Here is a 27,034-nt window from a genome sequence, read left to right as displayed (position 1 = left end):
GTCTTTATACCTTGTTGGAAAAATTGTGTAAAGAAGAAACTCTTCTACAGCTCTTGCCTACTTTATTTAGGCCAGACTCTACGAGAAGATAAGGGACTCATGTAAGTCTCATCTTGGATGTCCTTTGACAAACTCCCATTTGCCTTTCTTTGATAATAGGGAGACTATTACAAAAAAGAGAGCAAAAAAGCCAACTTCTTAACCAGCTCCAGATCTAGAAAAGAACACCTCTCTTTCTCCAGTCATTCACCTCTGAGAGAAAATTCACACTAGAACCAGAAGGTCGATCTCTCTCCGCTGGACCTTTTTTGGCCATAAGGGTGTTTGAGTGTGTGATGCACTGTGATGCAGTGAACAGAAAATTGGTATCTTACTGCATGTCTCCAGTGTTAAATTACCATACAGCCTGCAATCCCCTTCACATGCTCTCTGTTTTGATAATAGTTCAATACACTATACTGAACAAGCTCCAGATGATGCTGAAGTAAAATTGCATTTCGGGGAGGTAACTGCAGAACACGTGTGTGATCTGAGAAAGGACACAGTTGTGAGAGGAAATGCCAATAGTCCTTCAAAACAAATTTGTAAGTTTGATTTAATTTATAAGAATAGATGTCATCAAAGACCTAAATGGCCACCAATCCATATAATACAAATTTGAAAAATCAAGTATCTTCATAAAATATTTATTTCACGACAATTCATGACCAAATGGAAGTACCTGGGAAACAAAACTCTTTAAAGGTAGAAGTCCCTTTAATTCAGGTTATTAAAACTAAGTAAAATGTTTTAAATTGATACTGCATGGTCACCACCTTCTGTGTCTGAAAAGGGCTTTATGGATTTGCTACCAATTGTCCCAATGAAATGCCAAAATATTTTGCATATGAAAAAATACTAGCAACTAGCCACCAAGACCATAAGAGATTGCAGACAAGGAGAGCTAATGCTATTTCCCTATCGTACACAGCTGAATCTTCATCTTTTGAACATCACAATGAGATGGTGTTAACAACAGAAACTGCAGAGTTTGATACCACAACCCTGGATCAGATTGAGAAGGTTATGTAGACATGGCCCCTGCCAAGAATGGTGAAGTATTTATTTCATATGTGCTGTCTTGATAAATACTTAGTAAGGGAGAGGAAAATGCTGTTCAAGCAGAGGGCTGTGCCTGTGATACTGGCTGGCTCAGGGCTTGTTTCTTCCGTGCCACAGCCATGCGCAATGCCTGAAGAATCATGTTCTCGTTGTTCATTATGTTGTAATTAGTCAGCTTCAGAAGCTTGTTGAAATCTTCTGCTTTCAGTGAGACCTCCCTGGTTGAGTATGGAGAGGAGAAACTGGAGATATCAACCTGGCCCTGTTCCATTTCAGCAGCACTGCGTGCCATGCCTGTTAAGGGAAAACAAGGAATGTGTTTGTATAGTCCCACAGAAATACCATACTTGAAGAGAATAGGTCAAGAATAACTTGTAGAGATCACAGATGCAATTACTATGAAGGTAAGTGCAGCGCTGTGATTTCTGAAAAATCTACTTCTGAATAAGCCAATGGAATAAAACAAGTGTCATTAAATGTCATTTCCATTGCAATCAGCACCATCTACTGGCCAGCTCATGGCACATCATTTTGTGTGGTCACTAGTGCTCAAAGTTTACCAGGCAGGTTCTTCAGTACAATAAAACTAAAAGAAATAGAGATCTATAGGACAGGAGGAAGTAGAACATTACTAGCCTCGGAAATCATCTTAAAAGCAATGTCTCCATCTCAAGTTCCAGTCCAGAGGGACACTTTATGTACTATTGCTTTGATATGCCAGCATATTCAATCGACATATTAAATGGCCTAAATAAAAAGCACAGTGGCCCTCTACAGAACCATTCTATACTGTGATTCTCACCTAGATATGGCTGTCATAAAACCATGCATAATTTGAAAAATATGCTTTGTTCTCTAACACTAAAGCAAACTTTTGTAAATTACACAAAGAGATTAGTTTCCATTCCTCTAATTGATGAACACATTTCTTCTTTCCCTTAATTGCACCAAGACCCAAACTACAATTACACACAGGATTTCACCAGATTTTGCAAACAGTTTGAATCATTCCATTTTGCAATCTATTCACTAGTAGGAACAAGCAAACAAAGAGTTGTGTTGGGTTGAGGAAAAAACACCCAGGGACTGACAAAATTCATTGAGTTAATAAAGTTAGCTGGGTGCTGTTAACTCACCAGGTGCTACGTATCTTTGAAAAGTGTCATTCACTAGTGGAAAATAAAGCAGCACAGGAGCTCCTGGGGTGTTGGCACCATCAAACATGTAACACTCTTTCAGGTTCTTCTCATCATCCATCAGCCCAATGCAGGGAAACGGAATTTCCTGCTCGGCAAAGTATTTGCAAGCCTGCTCCAGGGGCTGGTCAACAGCATCATAAGAAAAAGAAAACATACCCAAGATCAGACTACTACCCAAGCCCAGTAGCTCATGCCAAGTTGCACAAAACAGATTGAGGGCACTGGACAGCCAGAAATAATGTGGGCACTTGCAGCCCCAAGGACTGCTTTTCTGTTGCCTGAGGAGGCATTTGGACATAATCTTACAGGAAAACACCTAATATCAAGAAGATAAAGAGAGTTTAAATCTGTAGTAAGGCATGTCTCTAAAAGGGGAATATGATGTAGGAACAGGACAGACAAATTCAAAGCATGTTATAGACCATTAATTAAAGGAAAACCAAGTCAGAAAAATGGATCTAAACAAAACTAAATTTGCAGTCCTATTAGCTGTTTATATAGCAGGATAACTTGTGAGTTGACCTCAATAAACTTTAGCAGGGTTTTGAGACCAACCTACCCATTTCCATAACTTTGAGTTTCAGAAATAACATGAGATTTTCTAATAACATATTTTAGACCTCAAAATATAGCACTAAAAACATTCATCAGAAAGTTCATTTGTGATGACCAACTTTGTTAAATTATCTAATAAAAAGTACCACCTCATTTTGAATTAAGTATTTCCAAAAGATGTTAGAATACAAAAAATAAATACAGTTGAAGATATTATCATTTCCACTGCAGTACAAAGACAAGCATTTTTCATGTGTAATTGCACCATTGAAGTGTCTGCCACTTGAAAAAAGGACAGAACATTAACCACTGAACTTTGGGTTTTTGGGGGTGTCCCTCAGTGACAGGTTTACAATTACATGTCTCTATTTTGAAGTCTAAAACTATCCATTTATATGGTAAATACTGCTTTCCAAAATCTATATAACCATTTTAACCATATCAGATTTCTGCAAACATAGTAAATGCATTTGATACCTCACTTCAAGTTCTCTATTTAAGGAGAAAAAATGTATTTATTAAAAAAGATAAAAATAAAGATGAAGAAATTCATTACTCAGTAGGCTGTTCTTGGACAGCTAGAAAATCAACATTAAAATTAAAAATAAAAATCTTACATTTATAAGCAAAATGCAGATTAAATTCAGCACTTGAATCACAAAAGTTTCCCAGCTATATTTGTGCCATTAAATATTATGTATAAGACTATAACAGACATTGCAGCTAGGCTTTCTTAACTTTACTTTGCCTGTCTGTATTTCACTGGTGAAGAACTTCGGGATATTTCAAAAGTAGTTTGAAAGAAATAGACATATTTTCCCCTCTAGAAATTTCCATTCTTCTGAGGTTTGAAAACAGCATGTTACTACATTCCACTAAGTTCTGTGTTTCACGGACACCTGTTTGAAAGTTGCGGAAAGCAAAGCAAAAGCTGTTATGATAGAAAACCAGTTTTAAGACTTCTCACCAAGGTCTGTGATCCACCTGTGTAATTTAAGTGTATGATGACATCCACTTTCCTCTCTGGTCTCATAAGGGGTGGGTAACTGGTTTCGAAGAAGAAAGCTGCATCCACCAACTCCAGGTGCTCCGAGTTGCCTCTCAGATCATTAGGGGAGGTGTCTAGCAAAGTGTCTAAAGAATGGAAGATTCAGAGCTATTAGCAAACTGCAGAAAGACATCTGTCAAATTAGAAAGCAAAAGGAAGGTGAGCTTCCCTCCCATCCAGCATCTTCCCTTGCTTTAGGGTAGTGTGCAGCAATCCTAAAGCTCCTTCAGCCTCTCCACTCACATTTTGTTGGTGTTTCTAAACCCACGAACTGCACCAAAACCTACACAGATGTTGCCTGCATGCAGAGCCCCACCCTAGCAATTTTTATTCCTGTGAGGACTTTGAGTATGCAATGACAAAATAATTGAACATTTGTGTTACTGAAAGGTGTGAGGAGCTCCTTCATTCTTCCTCCTCTCAGTGAGTACTAACAGGTAACCACAAAACCCATTCAGTTCTCTTCAAGACATGCAAACATCCCTAATTCCCAACCCCTGCTCCACAATGAAACATGTAGGCAGGAGAGCTGTCCACACCTTTCCATTTTGTGAAATGTTCATGTTGGATGTACTCGTTGTGCATCTGGAAGCCCCTTAGGAAGTTGTGGTACTTGGAGACGGCAGGGCGATCCGTCAGGATATCCCGGAGCGTCGTGGAGAGGCCGCTTGTCGGAGTGAAAACACACGTAGCCATCTCATACGGCTTCTCAGGCAGGTCTGGTTGTTCCTCTAGAGATACACAGCAGAAATGGCATGAAACTCAATTATAACCGTAATTAGGAGGAGGCAAGACACAAAGAGGTGAAAGGGTCAGTGAGTTTCCTGTTATCAGATGTTCACAGCTCAGCATTGCATTATTTTGCCCATTATTTGCTATGAGTTCCAGTAATTTTCTTGACAAAAGTATAAACTTACTTGTGTTCCTAAACTCTGGTTGGTTACATGTGACTAAAAAAAACATTTTATCTCATGAAACAGTATTTGGTACACACTGAAACAATTCACTTTTCCAAGCAAACAACAAACAGGGGAAATCATTTTATTAGTACATTTTAAGGGATTACTGCTTTTAGATTCCATGTAGGTTAAATATTAGATTTAAAGCTTATTTTGAAAAGCATAGAAAACTTTTAGCATTTTACTTTTAAACTAAAATGTTTTTACTTTTAAAAAGCCAGTTTGTTCTATTTGGTTCAGATGTGGACACCTGAATTCAACAAAACTTGCAAATTATTTATATAAACTCAAACATAAGACTTTGGGGGGTTTTTCGTGAAAATATAGTCTACAGAAATGTGGCCCAAGTGTTCCCTGACTTTGCTTAAATTTTATAATGAGGATGCTCATGAGTGTTTTCAAGGAATGGACTTTCAGTACAGAGCTGCTTCTCTCACCTGGTTTAAGAGCTCCACTGCATTGACTTTGTTTGACCTCTACTAAGCCTTCCGTGTAGTCAGATTTTGAGGAAGGGATGTGCTGAGCAGGGCAAGTAGATATTGAAACAGAAACAATCAAGCTTCTTTCTGGCTAACAAGTAGATGACACAAGGCTTTGACAGAAGCTTTTGTTTCCAAGCCTTTTAAATGAAACACTTTAGGGACCACCTTATATGTCCATCCCTATCTCCTTTACCTCAAGGCTTGTCTGATTGTGCCTTTCCTTCTTATCACAATCTCACTATTTAAGCAGAGCACTGGCTACTCAGTAAATTCAAATAACTTCATTTTTCTGGTATGTCCCATAGCCAGAGACTGAGAGCAATGGGATGGCAGAAAAGCTCAAAAATGGTAAATGTGAGTGCAGTTACCCTATCAGAGGGGTCTGGAGGAAGGTATTTTGATTTACCTATTTCAGTCACTTTGTCTTGGGTCCATCTGTGCCAGAAGTCCTCTGAATTGTCAGCTGCATGCCAGGCATCCAAGAGATTTTTGGAGAAGATACTGCTCCACATTCCTAAAAAGTGGCAGAGGTGTAATAATCAATGCAGATGTAAACACAGGTGCTTTTAAAACTGCCTTCTGCACCTTCCCCAGCTCTTTTCTAACTTTTCCATATTTCTATTCAATTTTTGCATAAGTTCAGACATCTATTTCAGTGGTGGTCTCCAAAGGTAAACTTATTTCAGAAAAAAATTCAAAGTCTTTTCCCTCTCACCATGTTTTATCTGGTTAGCTGGAACATTCTTTTTTATTTTATTTTCAGTTGTCATGTTCCAATTTTCATTCCCTTCTTCTTTTGATAAAGAAGTATTTTCAGCCAGCTCCTTCTGTGATTCTCCTCTTTCTCAATTTCTTATCAACTTTTTATTTGGCTTCTGCAGTGTGCCACCGATTTCCAATTTGAAAATTTTTGAAGGCTACAGGAAATGATGATGCCTCAAAAGCACTCCCAAAGGTACATGACAGCTTCTTTGTCATTTTAGTTTATTTTTATTTTAGACGAAATGATATAACCACCTTTGCTGGCAAGGGCAGCTGAATAAGTCTCAGGAAACAGAATCAGAATATCCTGAGTTGGAAGGAATGTAGAGGGATCATCAAGCCCAACTCCTGGCCCTGCACAGGACACCCCAAGAATCACACCCCGTGCCTGACAGCATTATCCAAACTCTTTTTGAACTCAGGCAGGCTTTGTGTTGTGACAACTTCCCTGGGGAGGCTGTCAGCTGACTGACCCAGTACCACTGCTGCTTCATGCTTCACAGGTTTCTGGGGACAAATTCCTGAATCATGGATGTTTCTCTTGAAATCTTGTCACTCCCTCAGGTTGGTGAGTTACCTTGCATGAAGCAGATTCGGGACTCAGGGAGCTTCTTCATCAGGCGACCCATGAAGAACTCGCTGCCAAAATCCTCAGCACGAATGAAGGCACCATACTTCAGGAAGCCCACCTCATATGGTGTGAACTCCACCCACTCTGCCAACACAAGCACCCACAGGGTTAGCTCCACCACAGAAAATAGTCCAGTTGCCAGACTTGGAATAAGCCTTTCAGGCATTGGCTCTCACAGGAAATCTGGTTCAGCACATATCCTGAGCAAACCCTGCCAACAGCCACTGCTGAACCAGCTGTCACACTGTCCACAGATTTTTGAAAGATCAATGTCAGGGCTAGTGGAAAATTTACCTTCTTCTTTTGTTTTATCTAGTGAGTACAAAGTTTTCTCCTGGAAGGTGGACTAGAACACACATTGACTTCTATTACTTTTATTATCTTTAGCCAGCTATGAAAAATAGAATAATAGAATAATAGAATGGCTTGGATTGGAAGGGACTCTAAAGATTACATAATTCCAACTCCCCTGTTATGGACAAGAACGTACATTAAGAAAACTTAAAGCTCTTGTGAATCACTTTCTTTAAGAACTCATATAATTTCTGAGACTGTATCACAGAATTATGTTGTGTCATTAGTCTGAAGTTAACATCTGAAAATACACAATCATATGCCAAGAGATCTTACAAAATACTGAACTGTAGACATCTATCATGTGGCTGCCCATATACTCTTTAAATTTCTGAACACTATTTCTCTGGGCTTAGAATGAGAATTCAAAATAATTCGTCATTTTTTGCATGATCCCCACAGTGTATCTCTCTGGGTGAATGTATAGCACTTTTTCAGAACTGAAACATTACCTCTGAAATCTTTGGTGGCAACTTTGTCCTTGACATTAAGGGCAAGGTAGATGGGCAGTGGGTTCTGACCTTGGTTCACTGCCTGACGTTGATCAGAAAGTCTGTGGTGGCTCTTCTGTATTTGGAAAAAACCCAAAGAGTTAGCTGATAATCAGTTCCTTAAAGACATCAGTTTATATAGTATAAGATGTCATTTTCCTGAATTTGCTCCTAAATTTACTTCCATGCACTTGATGACAGAGGACAAGAAAGCAGGAACAATTTCTCTTAAGATAACCAGCCATGTTCTGCTTTCAGTATACAATGACAGCAACGATTTACTTCACATTCTGTCCTAGATTTCTATGGTTAAATGTAAGTTAAAATATAGGGCAGATCTGGGTAATTCAGCTGTTATCATGTACTTCATCTGTTAATCATAAGAGTTCTTCAATGCGGCGTGTTAATGACCCTTCTAATCAAGATTTCTTTTTTTAAACACCATATTGAAGGTTAACATCCACAGAGGAAAAATCATTGAGCTCTTCCATACTAACAACTTATACATTAAATAGAGATTTTGAGTATACTTCAGCCAAATTCTTGCAAATTTTGCTATGTAGCACTGAGGCTGGAAACACAATGTGAAATATTTTATGAAATGAGAGTATTTAATTTTATCTGTTTTGTCTAGACAAAATGTAAACCATGTTTACAGAATTTTGAAATAAAATAGCTTTTTCTCTAGCCATCATCAGTCTGGAAAAAGTGTGGAAAGTTTTTGCTCGTGTCATTATAATAAAATTAGAAAGTGAAGATCCTGAGAGATCAAATTCAAAGTAGCTGAAAGGCACCCACTGTAGCTAAGATGACTCAGCAGCTCAGGATCTGTAGAATTTCCTATCACTAAGTCACAAATTGCTGGACATAAGGGGTACATCTGCAGAATATTCAAGTTATGAGTGCAGCTTATGAAAATATTGCAGCAGTGGAGAGATAAAAGCATAGAGCTATAAAAAACATTTAAGAACCTTAAAAATTTCTTGCACAACTATAGTGTTAATCAGCATTTTGCTTACTTTAGAGCTAATCTGAGCATTTCTGCTACATTCAATTACACTTCAGGTTCCAGTGTAGACACAGGCTGTGTCTCAAAGTTATTAATGTAAATAAATGGTGCTCTGCCTACACACCAAGTACAGTGTTATTGACAAGGTGTCTCTTCCTAGGGCTCTAGTTTCTTGCAATGGTCATAAATATTAAGTGAACAACATTATAAGAAAGATGTACAGACGTTACCCCATCATTTAACATGGCTTCAATCATGAGCCCCCACAGATCAATAAAAGATGTTTTATGTCCTGCTTGGGTCCTTTGGCTCAGCTCTCTGTAATAATTCCTCAGACTTTTCAAGCAAAAAGCCCCCATCTTGCACTTGGCTGCTTGCTTCCGTGCTTCAATAATAACTTCCCCAAGATCCTTACGTGACCAATCAGCATCTTCATACAGCTTTGTCATTGTCCTGCAGAGAGAAAACATGATGGAATGCAGGGAGAAACTAACAAGATGCTTGTGAAACTCAGGGAATGCACTTTGCAGAGTTTTGAGCATTTATCATTGTATCTTTTAGTTAATCTTCTCTTTGAGCGGAAATGCAAGTCTAAAAGCAACCAGTCAAAAATTGGTCATGTATATGCTGTTTCAGTCCAACAGTAAATAACCATAAAGGATCATTTTGCATAGAATTAAGGATTTTTTCCACTTTCAATAAAGTCTCCTCTTTTGGTTAGGGGTAGGTTATGATGCACAACAGTCCTTTCATAGGTGACCTTGGCATTCATAGCCCAAAGATGGAAGCAGTAACTCAGTTGATCACCTTTACACTTCTTGAAATCAAGACATGTTTTTCCTAACACAGGATCCAAACAACAGTATCAAAATGGTTCCTCACCATGTTGTGCCGGACGAACCGCTAATGTATGAAACACAATCCAGAACACGCAACTTTTGGAGACCCAAAATGCTGCCATACATGGCAGTGAGTGCTCTTATGCCACATCCTGCTGTGGTCACAGCCACTATAGGCACCTGTTCAAAAACAAGAGCAGAAAACATAGGTGAAAGACTGGCATTAAGGCCCAAATAATGTCAAAAGATTATAGAAATGCAAAGGCAGCATCCAGACACTAGTAAAATAAAACACATAAATTAAGACATAAAGTAACATTGCTCTGTGCTATACTTTCCTGTGGAATGTACTAGGTCTTGGCACTTCAGGAAGGATTTTTAAGAAACACAGGCTGAACCATTGGTTTGAAACTATTCACTTGTAAGCTAAGCGGAAACAGAGATTTTGCTTATCTAAACAGAGAGTTGAACTCTCCAGGTGAGATCACCCTGGTGGCAAAGTGCCCTGGAGGAGGAGCTGATGTTAAAGGTCCTCACTCCTTATCCCGATGGAAGTAAAAAAGTCATCCCCCATCTCCAGGCTTGAGGGAGAGAGAAAAATATCCCAACAGTGCCCTTAACTGGTTACCTCATGCTCCTGCAGATCTTCCTCCAGATGAAGAACATCCTTTAGTGCAGCAGCAACCACCTTCTTTCGGTTTTGCAGGAAATTCTGTTCATCTGTGCACAGGTCAAACCCCAGGCGGGCATCAAGGTTTCTTGGCCTGAAACACAGACCCTGAGTCCTGAGACCAGGGCACAGATATTTTTATATTATTAGCTACTGCGGACAACTCCAGCTGTGCTTGTGTGTGTTTACAGACCAGTTTGTGGACAGTATAATGTAATGAGAAAAAACAGCACCACAGACAGTCCTGCGCTAATTGCTGTAGCTGAAAATGAGAATGCGATTGGGAAGGCAGAGTAGATCATGACACACTGTCCTGTTACGGTATCTACAACAGACTTCTGGTTTTATTTGCTCATATAATTAATTTTTCAAGTTTCAGTAGTGCTGCCATGCATCCTGTAACTAAACAACCACTGTCAACAGTGCAGCTGTGAGATTAGAAAAACAGCTACCATGCCTTGAAGTTACTTTGTTTATATAATTCAGAAATGTGATTTCTTTGTGGAGCTGCTCTTTCCATCTGCGAGCATAACAGTGCACACAAATCAAGACCTATTGCTGAGATGCACTAGCAGCTTGGAAATTTGGAGAACAGGGGAACCATGATTTAATTTGCCATCAGTTAAAAAGGAGAACCTTGTAAATAAAAGCCTACAACCCAATGATGAACTCACACATCTGCTCCCAACTGAGCCTGCATCGACCCCTGCTGATTTCAAATGAGCTTTGTGTAGGCAGATGCCTCCCAGCTACAGGATCAGGTCTTGCTGGAGACTCACTTACCATTCATTTGCCTTTGTGTACAAGTCAATTGTCCTGTCCTGAAAATCGCAATACAAACAGTGTAAGCATGCTCAGGTTGTTACTCCTGCACCTTCCTCCCCCACTCCATCTAGGGTCTGAGTTTCACTATCTTTGAATTCAGCAACGCAGCTAGAGAATCTGGCCAGCAACGGTCTGGGCTGTGAGAGATGTTAACAACTTCCAGCACAGTCTGGGTTGAATAAAGTAAGCCATTCATCCAAGCTAGGTGGGCTTAGGCCCCTCAGCTTCTCATAGTTTAACATTCATTGTTTGGGAAGGTTGTTTAAAGTTAGGCAACTGAACCATACACATATGAATGATCTTTCTTTCATCTTCTGCTTCAGGCATTCCTTTTGCAAATATAAGTCTTAATTGTCATATCCATTACTATTAACTTGCATACTGTGTTGATGAACATACATATTAGACGTGTCCTGAGGAAGTTATTTTAAACTCAGAACAGGGTTGCACAGGGCATGCCTGGAACCACGTGCAGAACAAAAGAAAAAAGTAACTATTGCATTGTTGCCAAGTGACTGTCATTCACATCTTACACCATAGCACACTTCGTGTCTGACAGGAACTGAATCATTGAGCTCTAAGATTAGTCATCCACCAAACTGAATGTGGGTAGAGCTGTTTTCTGTTAAGCAAAACTTGTTCTCACCTCTCCTATTGCTATTTTCTCTTGTATAGGAAGCGAGTTCAGAGGTAGAGTCACAGATTCGTTCATATCCCTTTCATTTTGACTTGACATAGACTGGAAAAAAGGGTAAAACAAAAAATAAACAAGTTACCTATTCTTAACAAAAAAAAAAAAAAAAAAAAGAGAGAGAGAGAGAGAGAAATGAAGTAAAAGCAGTCTCTCCTGTCTCACATACACGCACTTGCCAATTCCCAGCACACACAGATCTGCACACACACTCAGGTCTTGGAGGTCCCCAATGAAATGCACACCGCAGAGCTACATGCTAGTGGTGCTGACATACCCTGCTGAGCCGCCTGCGCCGCGGCAGAGCCACAGTGAGCACTGACTGGTTGTACTTGATGTAGTGGAACCTGGCTGGGGACGTCGGGCACAGGCAGGAGCTCAGCGTGTGCGTCTGGGTTCCTTCGTACGACCCGTCCACAGTTAATGCAAACTTCCTCTCTGAAGAAAAGGCGTTTCAAACTTAAGTTCTTCAAAAAAAGGTGGATCATTTGTTTGCACAGTAACGTAATATACGTTTTTCTAAAGTAACAATGCCATTTTGATACCAAATTTATAGGCTGACTTATCTGACAGTTTCAGTTTTAGAGATGGTGCACAGAACATGCCATATAGTGATTGTTGCTATAGTACCACTGAACTTATATATATGATATATACTGCTCTGTTCAATTAGGTAATGACTAATATATATATGATATATACTGCTCTGTTCAATTAGGTAATGACTCACAGCCAATAATAGTTTGGGGAACACTCTCTTCCAAAAGTCTGAAATGTGCAAAATACCTTATTATTACACCAGAATAATGTTTTAGTATTACACAGTCTTATTGCTGAGATACTTTGAAAATTTCAGTCTTTTGGAAGAAACCTATTTTTTTTGTATCAGTTACATTACATTACACTACAGTAACTGCACAGTATCAGTTTTTTTTGAATCAGTTAAATCTCAGTCCCTCTATCATGTTTCTCTTTCCTTCAGCCTGTAATATTTCTTTTGAAATATTTCTAGCACTTAAAAATATGTCTGGTGATTTTTTTTCTTTCATATAAGAAGTATCAGATATGTCTGTTCAAGTAATTTAAAATGGTCTTTATATAGAAAGATATCGACCCACAATGTTCAAGGTGAAATATATTCTGTAAAGCTACACACTCCAAAGTAGTCAACCTTCAAAAGAATTACCTCACTTAAGCATTTTCAGTCACATCTAGCAAACCTTTCCTCTGTGACAGCTGAGCTCAGCTGGATCATCCAGGTGCTTAAGCAATGTGCTGGATTTGGGTCATCATCTGATATCAGAACAAGATACTTCAAAAATTGCGTAGGAGGCACACAGTTCAACAGGTATGGGCTTGACATGGCAGTGATACACTGCTTAAAGTGTGCAGCAAATGTCTTTGTTAATATACTGTGTGTCTTGTGTTTCACCTACTGGCATGTTTTTTATTGTTACACCTAAAGAAATTTTATTAAGTGAAATGGCAAAAGAGGCCCAATTCTCATTCTGCCCATTTTCTTTGTCCCAGAATCCAGAAACAAGAGGCATTAGCTTTAGTTTAGGACTCAAAAAAACTAAATTCCTTGCACAAATGCTTTGGAAAATTGTAAGTATCCAGCAAGATGTTACTGCAGAGGAAAATATTTTGTGGGGAAATTAGAACACATGCTCATCTCACCACATTCAGTAATCATCTGTATATTTTTGACCAACTACATCCCCCTCCACAGGCCACTGGCATCAGTGAGATTTTGTCTTCCATCCTAAATAATTTTAAACTAGGATGTTCAAGTGTAAAACACGGAGTGCTTCTGGCTTTAAGTGGCAATCTGATTTGCTCCACAAGTCAGCAAAAGGCTCACCCATAGTGTCCTTCCTCAGCCTCCCATCGTTCACCTGCACGTCCAAGCAGGAAACCTCACGGGACTGTAAGAGACAAGCAGGGCAAGAGACAAAGGGGTTCACTGTCAGCAAAGCTCTGCCTCATCCAGCCCTCTGGGTCTTGGGGCATGCACCTCAGGGGAGAGGTGGTGCCACCTGTAACTCCCCTACCAGGTCTAGGGAGATAGGATTGGACTTCTACATGGGAAATTACAGAAGGCATAGAGATGAGGAAAGAGAAGGGATCTACTCGCTTTGCCTGCAGGAGCGGCACTGCAAGGGCCTGGGGGAGGATCAGCCACAGGAGAAGGCTCTCCAAACAGGGTGCCCAGACCTCCCAGGACAGAGGGAGGGCTGTCATACCCCTGAGCCCAGCTCAGTTCAGGCAGAGGCCAGCGCTGGCAGCAGCTCACAGTCTTCACTGCTTTAACCTCTCCCACTGTGAGCCCCTAGCTGGGACCACATGGGAAACCCAATGCCAACACCAGCTTTAGGCTGTGTCTTGGTCAATCCCACCATGCCACCATGGGGAGCAACTACCTGGCACCTTTAACACTGGCTTCGCAATGATCATTCCTATATGGCAGGGAAAAGGATTATGAAATAAAAATTACCACTAGAACTCCATTAGTAATAATGTTTTCAGGAGGATCTGGGCTGAAAGACAAAATGGAAAATGATCAATTCAAAACCAGCACATTCTTATTATTCTCTCTTTTTTTGACTCTTCTTTAAGCATTTTTTAATTATTTTTATATTTAAAAGTTCGTCTTCGGACATGCAGCACAGACAAACAGTATCAGAAATTCCACCTGCATATTCAATCCAGTTTGCCTCTCATAGGTTAGAGTCTAAACTTTAAAACATTTGTGGACATCTGTCAAACAGAGGAGCTCCTCACTGTATCAGACAGGATCATTTTCTGAGGAAAATTTCCACATGAATAGCATAATTACATTATTGTCCTATATTTTTCAGTTCAAACTTGTGGGGTCAGAGCTAAAAAGCTGGTGAATTCACCCAATATGCCATAAAAAAGTAAAAAAATATTACCATTTACCTTAAAATTCAGCGGCAGCACTAGGACTGATCTACATGCTTATTCTGTCCATTAACTCTACAGTCAGCACAGAAACACAGTAAAAAACCAAAATTTAATCTATTCCCACAGCTAAAACAAATTCCAAGTCTCATTTTCCCACATTCTTATGACAAAGCAAACATCTGGGATCCCATAGTAAGGAACAAGAAGGGAAACTTAAAACTTCCTCCTGTGTAGAATGTGCCTTTCATCTTGGTGAGCAGCTGCCATCAGGGATATCTCTGTGCTCCAATCAGCACCTGTACTTGCTTCTCTGTGTGTCTGGATGCCCAGTGTAGATGCATGCATACTGTGCACCATCATGCATCCCTTTTACATTAAACACTCTGCCCAAAGTTACCTTCTGTTTTATTCAGATGTTGACAGTGTTAGGGGGCTGTGAAAGTGTGACTGATTTGTATCAGTAACCTTTGTCTCCATCTTACATCTCCACCTATTTCATCTTACACACCTGCTCTCCATGGTGAATTCAACCTCCAGCTCCTCTTTTCCCTGCAAAAGAAAATGAAGGCAGTCAATGCAGGTTGGTCTCTTGTGAAGATAGATACCCTACAGTAATCTGTGCTCTTCAGGGGTCTGTATAAACCATTGTTCACCTTTTGTTTCTGCACATGCCACAGACTTAATTTCCTTCATGTTCTATCTGTTATACTTCTAGTGTCACATACTTCCAGCATCTTATCCATTAATTTAGCAGACTCCTAGTTTAGACCTTACAGGACAAGTACAGGGCCTCATACAGTACATACCAGAGGGCCTCTCAGTGGCTGCTCCCCCTTTCTGCAGTCATAGGTTCTCTGCTCACACGCTGTTCCACAAGCCACCTGCATTTCCTCTTTTCCTTCCCCTACCAGAAACTCTGACTCTCCTCACTGATCCTCAGCATAAGTGAGGGTGGATTTCTCCAGAGCACACACATCATCCTGACCCTCTCCCAGCCCTCACCCACTGGTACAGGGAGATCTGGTAGCACACTGACATGGTGACACATTTAAGTGTGTGAAGCTGAGGGTGTTCTGGAGGGTGCACTTTGGTTTGGTGGAGTCTGCACACAAAGAATTTTTGTGTGCTCATCTTTGTCTTTTGTAATTGCCTGTCCCTGAGATTTTCTTTCTCATTGAAGGTTTTGCTGCAATTCCCATTATCTTCCTGCCCTCCTAGTGTCAGTGCTGAGGAGAACACTGGCATGAAGAGCCAGATTTTCCAAAACGGATACCAAATCAACTCAGCAATCACTCAAGAACTTCTAGACCTAAATACTGCCTTTACAACTTAGTCTAAAGTTATCCCAAGCATATGAAGTCAAGACCTGCTAAAAAACTCAATATTTTTAATAGCTCAGCTCTGTGAGTTCTGTGTTTATTTTACAAATAAGCTGAAAGCCACATTGGAGTTGCAGTTTATGACTGCACATCATTACTTTTGCATTAGCAAAGCATAGCACACAGCTCAGAACAACTGGCTACAATTGCCAAACTACCAGGGTAAACTCTTGATGTTTTGACATCAAGGGCAGTAACCAGACAATCAAATCCAGTAATGTTGACCAGCTCTTTAGGTAGAAGCAGCATCTGAAATTTGCTATGATTACATAAACAACTGTACGTATCAACACCTGAAACTGATGGACACGCTCAGGTATGGACAGTGAGAAATGCTTGTGCATGGGACAAGATGAGAAATGCTTGTGTATGACAGGTAAGTTGAGATGAGCATATTCTCACCCGACCACACCATCTTCGCTTTGCCCTTGAATTTTATCCATACCTGTGGATTCAGCTGGAAACTTAGCTGAATGTTTTCTCCAAGCTGGATTTTGGAGACATCAAAGAAAACAGTGAGGAGATGATCATCTTGAGTTATGTTGTCCTCATCACAAACTTTTAGCTCCAGAATGTTCTGGGGAAAAACAAATATGTAATATTTTTAACAAATGTAACAGGCTACAGATATTTCACTTTAGCTGAATGACCTTGGGGAAGAAGTTCAAGAATGAAAAAATAGAAATATTGAAGTTGCTCTCTATGTACTCTATATACTATGCAGGCAGATAGTCTTATCTAACCATCCAAATATAATTAAGTACTGTAGGAGAGTGTGAATACTTCACGAGGGCAGTCAGAAAGACTCACAGAATAGAAGGACTATATGGTATGCTTGGTATCTGGTAAGAATAGCTGTTGGAGGTGTCTGCATCCTTACCTTAACCTGGCTCTGGATTGTGAAGTGGAAGGTTTCGTTCCATGTCGGGTTCTTGCTGTTCTGGACTGTCTTGGTGCGGAAATGCTGCACTGAAGCTGTCGGCAGGCTCAGGCTCACATAGCAATCAGACTGACTCACTGTTGAAGACAGGGAAAGCAGGAAAGCAATGGACCAGTGAAACAATCTAGTCCCCTGTAAGGTGGACTGTGCCCTGTGGGCATTTTTAAGCTCTCTTTCTTTTCTCTAGGACCTCTGGCTGCCAATGTGTAGGAGACAAGAGCTCGTTGCATTGAACGTTCCCATGAAGTCAAACTGCTGTCACAGAAGGCACATATTCTACAAAGGCACCTGATTTCAGGCTACTTTCTTCCCTTACGGAAAGTTAAAGAAGGAAACACTCAACAACAGAGTTTTTCAAGGAAAAAAATAAAGAGAAAAAATTTCAAGAAAATAAGATTAATCACCTGTGGAGATGAAATTAATTTATTTTAATCTTCTGTGGAGAAGATTATAAGAAAAGCATTGAAATATTGAACAGTTTGATGGATAACATTTGCTTTGAGAAGCAGCTGTACTGGTGCAGAGTTTTCGCCAATAAAGCTGTATTAATAAAAGGTGTTGCTTAATGTCACTATTTTCACCTGCATCTCTGTGCCTCAGCCAGAGCAGCCAAGGTATTTGCAACACTTCAGGTGCAGGTGGAAGCTTGTCTGTGCTTCCCAGCACTGAGCAAGCTGACGTTGCTTCTTTGCACAAAATTGCGTGGCTCTGCTGTTTCCATTTGAGGTGTGCTCAGGTCATAAAGTTCACCTATTAATTCCAATGTTTCCAGATCTAGAGAGGGCAACTTTAGTGTTTTTATTTTCCTTTCTCAGCTGAAGTGGCCAGTTTTAAAGTGTGCTCTCCCACCTGAACTCCATTGTCGGTGCTTTTAATAGGAAACACTGGTTAGCAGCAGCCTGCACTCTTTGCATCACCAACAAACACTTTCATTCTCAGGTCAGAATAATCTACCTGCAAATATAGTTGTCATCATTATTAGGAAATAAAAGGCAAGTATGAATCATGAGATTAACAATCTTGTGGACCCACACTCAAAAGTCAGGGACAATCACCAGACAGAACATGATCTCTTAGTTGGGGATGACAACCTACACAAGTGCCAAAGACAGCATGGGGAATATTGCCATAAATGCCAATCCCATTAGTAGAATTGTATTTCCTCTATTTATAATGCCATGTACTCAAGCATTCCTGCCATCGCATAGCAGACACACCTTCATCTGAACAGCATCTGAATAAGCCTAAGTCTTGTCACACTTAGTTTTACTGGCAGGCTTGACTTTGGGAATCACAAAATAATTTACTTGGCCTGTTATTGACTCCTCATGTATAACTCAAGAATTAACAAAGCCAGCCTTTTTTTTTTGCCCCCTTGACTTCTCTGAGGCTTAAGTCATCTTTTCTGAGTAACTCTGAATGAAAGAAGAGTAACTTGGACTGGTGAAGTAGTTATCATATATATTAAGATATATGATTTCTAAAAAAACCATCAAAACACATAGAAATCAGCTGAGCTTCTAACAATTCTAATAGCTCCCAAACTTCTGTATGCATACAGGAATGTCCATGTAAAAATCTTTTTTGGCTCTTGGGAAGCCCAGACTGCTGTTGGCTCTTGTCCCCACTAGGAGAACCATAAGGCTCCAAATGGGTAAGTCTATGGGTGAACCAAAGTTTATTTCATTGGCATTTCTCAATTAGTAACACATGCTCTGACTTCATCTTTTGTAAAGAACAAAATATTATTTTCAAAGTCCATCAATTATTTTTTCTCTGTAAGTGATCACTGTCTGCACTGTACCATACACCTTTACAAAATAACTATCTGTCAGACAGCAGAGCCCTGACTTCTCATTTAGATCTCTGACCTTCTGTGGGAGACTCCTGACACAGCCACTAAACAAGCATGCTTCCCTCTTCCCATCTGCAAAACGTGTTTGATGATGTCTTTTGCATTTCAGAGGTGTCCTCTGAAACCTAATTAACTCTTGTTTATAAAGGATTTTCCAGGTGTTAAGAGGGAGGCATTTACAACACCCAGGAATATTTTTTACACATCTCTGATACCTCAGGCTGGTATTCTGCCTGACCACCTGCAGGTATAAGCAGGTGTGAAAATGGCACTCAGTGTATGCTGTGCGCAGCCTGGTCAGTCCCACTGCAATATCCCATTGCCTTTCCATGTGCACATAACAAGGCTCCCATTGCCAGCCACGTGCAAGCAAACCTCCATCACCCTGGCACGTAAGCCTAACCACCACCTAAGCACAGCAACTGCCCTCTCACAGGATACACACAGCAGAGCATCACACCAGTGACCTGTTGGGTCCCTCCCCTCACCCAAGACACGTGAGCAGCTGTCAAACACGCTTGGGGTGGCAGCCGTGGTATTACTGTGGGGCAATATCCGGCCAAAAGCAGGTGTGGCAGCAGGTATTTATGAAAGCACGGTCTCTTCGTCCAGTTATTACACTAAGTGTCTAATTATCTTCCAGGATAATAACAGGCAGAACTGGATCTTAATTGTTCTTCACCATTAGGAAGCATTACAACAACATGACCCATGCTAAAAAACACCATAGCCACAGCCCCGTGCTGCATCCCAAACAGCAGGGCACCCACTCGTCTGGCTCAAGCTGAAATCTCACCTGCCTCATAGAGATGTCAAATTTTAGCAGGGCTAAACCAAGCATTTTAATTTTAATTCCATCTCCTCTTTTGATGTAAATAGCTGCAACCTTCAGCCCACCTGTAACCCGGGCAGAAGCCTCAAACATCCTTCCCCTCATGAACTGCTTTTACTTCTTCACTGTTTCTGCGAGGTAGATTTTTCATGACATTTATGGTATGTTTTTCCTTATTGTGCTCAAAAGACCTGAACCAAGAATGTGGTTTAAAACACTATTTGCCCAGGTCTTCTCCTTGACCTGATCTCCCTGCGCATGGATCCAGCCAAGTAACAAAATAAAAGCTATCAATACCATTCAAAAGAATTTTTCTTCTTTTTCCCCCACTGCATGAGTAGGTATCTGGCTGAGGGTGAGTGGACAGGTCAACATTTCTGTCTTCTAGAGGGCAAAATATTAGATAAATTATACAATCAAAACTTTATATTCTCTTTAAAGAAGAATGTGGTCTACTTCTGTAGCCTTCCAGAAAGCCATTTACAGTCAGACTATCAGAATTCATTCTGTCCTAGGAGATCATTCTGTCCTAGTTCATTTCATTCTATCGTAGTTCCTGTCCCAAGGGAGCATTCCATATTAATCTTCTAATAGGTAAACTTCAAGAAAAAGCTTTCACACTTTCTCCCACCCTGCCCTTCACACTGGGTGGAGCACCCTACAAGTATCTCTAAAATAGTATCAACAGTCTCATTTAAATTCCTCCTTAAAACACCCCTTTGCTGACGTTGCTAAACAACCATCCCGTTTCTTTCCCCTATTTTCCCTTCTTGGCCTTTATCAGTCCACATCCTCTGACTATATAACCGTATTTCATCCAGCACCTAGAACAATAGGCTGCTGGTGTGTAATTGCAACTGCTTAAATGGTGAAGCAAGTAATAAATAACAATAAAACAATAGTAACAGTGTAAGAGCAGAACACCAGAGGAAGTCTGCATGTTCCTGCAGTAAGTATCGTAGTGGAACACAGTTCCTCAAACAATAATGTATTTCACTGACTATATTTCTTTCCAGGATCTCAAGGAACATTTACATTAATTGATCTCATATGTAGCAGAACTGTTACTGCAATCCTGCAAAAAACAGTTTTGTTTAAAATGTAAAACATACTTAATAATTTTATAAAATATAGTATCTAAATTTATATCTTATAAATTTATATCTTATTTAAAAAATCCAAAACTTCAAGTTTTCAAAATTAAAAAGCATAGGTTTTTTAAAATCCATAAAAGCTTAAAATACTACATTTTCTTATTAAGAAAATGCTGAAGAATATTTTTAACTCTATACTTGTCAAGGTCCATTTAGCCTAGGGCCCACATTCAGGGTCCACTGAGGGGTCTTGGATATTTTCAGGAAGCAGAGAATGATGGCTTAAAATTGCTCGGCTTGGTATCCCCATGCAAGAGTCTACTTTCACATTATTTAACCCTTAACACTCTGTTTCCTTTCTTTTCCATTTGTTAATTCTGCTTAAAGACAATTTCTCTGAGTATCGTATTTTTCAGTCCCTTTGTCCTCTTTTTTTGGAAAGGAACTTTGGTCTTCTTAAGGAATGTCATCAGTGCCAGAGGACAATATACCCCACATTTAGTGCTGGGTGTGTAAGGAGAGTATAAGACAGAAGACATCATTTAATGCTCTCTAAGCCCTCACAATTTAAGATATAGAGACTTCCTGAGACTACTTTAACTGTTGTTTTTTTTTTTCTTCTATGAGCCTGTCCAGACTCTGCCTGAAACCTGCATAAACTTTTGTCATTCATCATCTCCTGCTATGGGGAATTCCCAAGCTGAACCACATGCTGTGAAAAGCCATGTCCTTCTGTTTTTTCTAGAGCTATGGTGGTTGCCCAAGGTGAGCAGTTGATCTTGAAATTTGAAAATTCTCAGCAGACAAAGCTGTGTTTTTAAGGGTGGGTTGGCTTGATGTACATCCAAGTCTTACTCCATTAGGGACTCAGGATGCTTACAGGGGACACACCCAAATCTGGGAACTGGCAAGCAATCACAGGTCCAGGAATATCAAGAGGCCAAATGGTTGTGATGAGGACGTGGGTGTGCTCAGTGAGAAAGGGGAGTGTGGAGAACACAAACAAGGCACTAAATTCACATGTGTTACCAATTATATCAGATATGCATTAACATACAAGTGGAAATTAGCGTTATAAATTACACGCTGAGGGATTAGTGGGAAGGGTGCATTAAAAAGATCTGGGGTTTAAAAAGCAGAATGAAACACTTTAAATTGTCTTAGTTAAAAAATATTCTTTTATACACTGAATTCCCATTAAATGTTGTTTACTATCTATTCCATAAGAGATGTTAGTGAGGTTTTGAGATTCTCTTTCCCATCTCCATTCCCTAGAAAATGGAGCAGGTAGACCAATAATTAAGTTAACCTGAAGCACCAAGTTGGGAGACATTTTATGCACTAGATAAATATTAAACAAAGTGTTCTGAAAACTCCACAGAAACCTAGTGCAAGGTTAGGCACAATTGTCAAGAGATAGAAGAAGCTAACTTCATATTTCAAAAATCAGTAAGGTGAATGAAAAATAGGTGGCACTTGCTAACTTGTTCTATCTATAGAAGTTTGCAGGAAAAAGAAAGTAATAAAAATAGGGCTGAGAAAAGAAAAAATGAGAAAAAAATCAGTGTTAGGAAAATGGCACTATACAGAAGTCTACTTTGCTGGCAATGGAAGACATGTGCTTCTGAGTTCGTAAGGCCGTGTCAAGCTAATCTCTAGGGAACTAAAAGGAATTACTGAATTAACTCTACAATACTCCCCCTTTTTTTTTACACAAACCAGCAAAATTTTGTTCATATATTTCTATCTCAAGACTCCCATTTTGCTACTACTCAGCGCAAGTCCTACAAAGTTATGGACATTCAATTTGCACTAGCTTTTGCACTGTCAGCAAAGTTACGCAGAGATTAAATTAATTCATTTAAATTTTCAAAATATAAGTTTATTTTATAGGAAAAGAGCCTGTCACTGAAATTTGCGACTTCTACAAGTCTGGCTGCACTGAAAAATATGGCCTCAAACAGTTTAAAAGCACTCTTTCTGATAATACAGCTGATAAATTTCACGCTCAGTAAAATCAAATGTGACTGGAATTAAGCAGCTGTCAGTCAAAACTAGAGTCAACATTTAAACATAAGCAAGACAGTGGTTTCTGACTGGCATGATCTTCTTTTCCTACATGATGAATGTTCTCAACAAGCAAAGCATTCGCCTTTTGCAAGTATTTGTCCTGGGGTTTTTGTGCAAAAATTTTTCCCCTCCAAGATCCCCTCTGTGACTCAAACTGCTCCTTTACAAAGCTTTATGGGCTGGTGGGATATGGCTTGGACTGGGAATCAGAAAAGGCTGAGCATTTCACCACCTGTCCCGTGCCCTAGAAACTTTCTAGCATTGAAGAGGACAGCATCAAAATGTAATAAACTCCATTCAGAGCAAAAACAACTTGAAAATGAAAAGCATTGATCTAGATGAGAAAAAGGTAGAGAGGAAGTTTGATAAGCTCATTATCATGCAGATGTTTTAATAGAACATCATTATCTAGGGAGATTTCCAAGGGTTGTAATTTTCCACATTTCTTTTGGTTCAGTGTGCACGTTTGTACATTCAAATAGCTTTTAAATGTAGGAAGGGATTTCCCTCCAGACTATAACTAAGCTTCAAATCTGTTTTCCACGCTGTAGAAGTAATCCAGTGGGAAGGTTCATATGGATTCTTCTTTCCCATACAGTCATCAAAAACAAAGCATCTTACTGCTTTTCAGTAAAAATCAGATAAATTCTTCTTCACATACCTTTGGTCTCTAGACAAACTGTTACAGAACTCAAAGCAAATAGCATTGGCAAGACACAAAAATATCTTGTCCTGCATCTTTTTACGTGAACAACTTTAGCTTGGTCCTGTTCATATAGAACTGTCTCCTCAGACAGAAGGAGGTGGTTGTCATTCATGCAGTTTTTTTCTAATTTTTTCAGTTCCAATATTTATGGACCATTAATAAATAGTTACATAACTATAATTCCTGGGCAGTTTGTAAAAAATATTTAAGAATAGAAAAAGCTAACTGTGAGCCATGCCTATTGCTGAATCAAATTTGATAATCCATAAGAGATGTCAAATGTCCTTTCCTGAGCACACATCAAATATTCTTTGATAGGCCCAGGTTACACAGGGTGGACATTACATTACAGGGTGGTAAGAAGGACCGTAGAAAGAAAGTTCATATTGCAGTTTTTCCTGTGAATAAAAGAACATTTATTTGCACATTCAGATGTGAAACATTTTATGCATTCTGTGCAAACATGTTCTGCTCTACAACTGATGCCTAGACTTCAGTGTTATAATGACAAAGATGATAAGAAAATAATATCTTCTGTGTTACCTCATCTTCAGCATAGCAAGATCACACATCTTCTATCTGCCTCCTTTTATAAATAGTCTGTAGTGTTTGTGACACTTGTTACATTCAGAGTAGTTTTACAAGCATGATGATGCTCCAGGGGTATATTGCAAAGATACTCACACAAGTCTGCTTTCCTGGCATTTTTCATCTGTATGACTTTTACGGTGAGCAAGTTGCATGGAGATGGCTCTGTCTGTTGAACAGCACAAAAAATGCATGGGATGAGCATGCAAAAAGGAAGAACAACAGAAGCATAGTTAGAGATAGGACTGAATTAAGTGTTTCAGTTCCAACCAACAAAAACATTTCTAAACTGAGGTTCCTCCTTGTGCATCATCTTCTTCCCAGAAGGTTTGTAGCCATTTGTGGCCACAGACCAAACCTCTGATGTCCTTCATTTTCCATTCTGAGGAAACTTGTGGTAACCCTCAGCTGGAGGCATCTGACTCTTACAACTCAATCTCGGAGAAATGTGTGATAAAGAACCTTGTTGTGTTATTAATACAGCTGACACACATCTTGGTCTGTGAAAATTCACAGCATGTCATATATATCCATTATATTTCACAACAAACAGCAAACAATCTAGCAGGGCAGGAATTAGTAGTAATATCATGGTGTAATGATATTGCTCATCGGTTGATTTAAAGCTTCATAATTACATTCTTATATCTGATCTAGAGCAGTGCTGGCTTTTAAAAAATGAAGGCCTGGAAAGTGCCTTCCAGAGACCTATCTAAAACTTCTCAGAAGGAGTGAGTGAAAGCCACAGCTCTGTAATTATTTCTAGCTGAATAATTCAGCTCACCCAAACTTCCTTTAAGCAAAACTCTCAGGAATGTATCACAGGAAATATTTGCAGCCTTCCAGTACTTAAAGGGGGCTTATATACAAGAGGGAGAGTGACTTCTTACACAGCTAGTGATAGTATGAGAGGGAACAGTTTTAAATTAAAAAAGAAGATATTTCAATTAGATACTAGGAAAAGAAATTCTTTACTGTGAGTGTGGTGAGACACTGGAACACAGTGGTTGCCCAGAGGAGTTGTGGATGCCCCATCCCTGGAAGGGTTCAATGCCAGGTTGAATGGAGCCTTGGGCAACTTGGTCTAGTGGGTGGTATCCCTGCCCCTGGGGATGGGGTTGGAGCTAGATGATTTTTAAGATTCCTTCCAACCCAAGCTTTTTATGATTCTGTGATTTTGGGAAACCACGTAAACCTAAAAGTGGTTACAAAAAGACATTTAACAAGCCTGTGAGGAAACTGGTTTGATTTTGTTATCCTCTCATCTTAAGCAAGGATCAGGCAAACATGGTCCTTCATATGTAGGGGCTGACGTTGAGGTAATTTTTTCCCTAGAAAAGTGTCCTTCTTAAATGAATAGAAGGAGGGAAAACTGCACATTTAATGCTCTAAATGAGGACCAATAAAACCCCAAACAAAACAAAATCCCACCAAAAAGTCCCAACACCAACAAACAAATTAACCCAAATAAACCTCACAGGAAACCACACCAAAAACCAAGAGGAGCAAAAAGGAAAGACCAAAACTGAGTAGTGATGCAACAAACACATATAAGAGACAGTTCGTGCACACTACCTATAGAGCAGGGAGTATCACTGCAACAAATACACAGATCAGTACATAACAGCATGTTACCATTCATTCCCTTATGCCCCAAAACTGCCACCATTTTTAAGAGAGCTATATTTTAACACCTCACATAATATTAGTTTCCTGACTTTCTCTACACATTCATTGACATTAGTGATAACTCCTTATTTTTCTTCAATGTGTTGTTTGCCTAGCTCAGTTAAGCAGAAGAAAAAGGCATCTTTTTTTTAAATTGGCAATTTTCAAAACAGTAAATTTACATTATTAAAATCTTTGCATTCCTGAAGGCCAAAACAGTAAGTATTCAAAAAACACAATCAGAAAGAAACCCTGCTTTACTCTCAGCCTTGGTGCTCAGGAATAATCCTCAAAGCTGAAGATCTTACCTGGCTCTTGCTGTAGAACAGCCCCATTGTGGTCTTTTCCCCGTCTGAGCCAGGTGTGAAATGTGGTAGTGGATGTGTACCAGGAGTGTCAGCCAGGCAGCTCCGTGTGCTTTAAGCGGCCAGGAGCCGGCAGGCAGGTGTGTGTGTGTGTGAGGAGTGCCTGACTCAGAGCAGCCTCACCCCTCCAGCACCACCTGAGCAATCCCAGCTCCTCCTCCTCTTCCTCCTCCTCGCTGCCCAGGAGCTGAGTGTGGGCTGCACGCCTCCATCAAAGAGCCCAGGCTCTGCCACTGCAGGGTGGTCTTTGCAGTTGTAGTCAGAGGGAAATAGAGCCTGAACAGTGATATTCCATTCATGGTTATAGGCACTGAGCAAATGTTTTATGCTTTTAAGCATCCTCATCACTTTTTGAGGAGGCCACACTGCTCTTGCCCACAGGTGAGCTGTCAAACTGCAGTCCCTTGTGGGGAGGTGACTGGCAGCAGCCAGGGACCATCTGGCTGCCCAGGAGTGGGCAACAAGGACTTCTTTGGCCAAGGGCATCCAAACAAACCAATGTGCATACAAAAACCTTTTTGTGGCTTTTATTGCCTATAGGGAGTCGGTGGGTCTTTGCTTAAAGACACATCTGAAAGAAATTTTGTTATCCCCATCTCACCTTCCATTTTGTTCTACTCAGGCAGTAAATTTTCTTTCAGCCAAGTAGATATTCCAGTGACAAATATCGCAGGAAACAATTCCCAGGTCACCTGTTGAACCTGTAAGAGAGTTTTCCTTGTAAAGAAAAAGCTTTAAAAGCTCACTCACTTTCTCAAAAATTTTGTTACTTTGTGCATCTGAATTAAGATGCTTCAGTGAATGACCTCCAAGAAGATATATTTGGGAGGGTGAAATTGGTGTTGAAATTAATGTTAATTACTCCTTGTGTTCTCATGTATTCTATAAAGAATCTTCACATTTATAAGACCTCACTGCACAGGACACTACACATCATGTTATGTGGTCCCTGACTCAGTGAGGGAGTACACAAAATGAGTACACAAGAAGCAA

The 27,034-nt window shown here is 39.9% G+C and overlaps 1 protein-coding gene across 3 annotated transcripts; it reads right to left on the bottom strand.

The window, feature by feature from the left end:
* Nucleotides 1-670: 670 nt before the first annotated feature.
* LOC146436366 (cytosolic phospholipase A2 epsilon-like) lies at nt 671-26,124 on the bottom strand. 3 transcript variants are annotated; one of them, XM_085062331.1, is made up of 20 exons: nt 25,985-26,124; nt 24,105-24,177; nt 16,804-16,940; nt 16,369-16,500; nt 15,053-15,093; nt 14,114-14,156; nt 13,481-13,544; nt 11,894-12,054; nt 11,572-11,664; nt 10,884-10,921; nt 10,059-10,215; nt 9,474-9,610; nt 8,822-9,044; nt 7,544-7,658; nt 6,684-6,821; nt 5,751-5,858; nt 4,443-4,664; nt 3,823-3,989; nt 2,238-2,421; nt 671-1,395 (listed from the first exon to the last, which is right to left on the bottom strand). In XM_085062331.1, the coding sequence occupies exons 1-20, from the start codon at nt 26,009-26,011 to the stop codon at nt 1,157-1,159; spliced, it is 2,499 nt and encodes an 832-aa protein (XP_084918457.1). In that variant the 5' UTR covers nt 26,012-26,124; the 3' UTR covers nt 671-1,156. The 3 variants fall into 3 exon arrangements, with proteins under 3 accessions (XP_084918457.1, XP_084918458.1, XP_084918459.1); XM_085062332.1 differs by having other exon boundaries at nt 4,443-4,634; XM_085062333.1 differs by having other exon boundaries at nt 24,105-24,173.
* Between the last annotated feature and the right edge of the window lie 910 nt (nt 26,125-27,034).

Source organism: Lichenostomus cassidix, chromosome 5 (genome assembly GCF_008360975.1).
Source record: "Lichenostomus cassidix isolate B80296 chromosome 5, HeHo_3.0, whole genome shotgun sequence".
NCBI classification, from domain to species: domain Eukaryota; kingdom Metazoa; phylum Chordata; class Aves; order Passeriformes; family Meliphagidae; genus Lichenostomus; species Lichenostomus cassidix.
The sequence above is the reverse complement of the archived record's forward strand: the minus strand, read 5'-3'. Positions and strand labels throughout refer to the sequence as shown.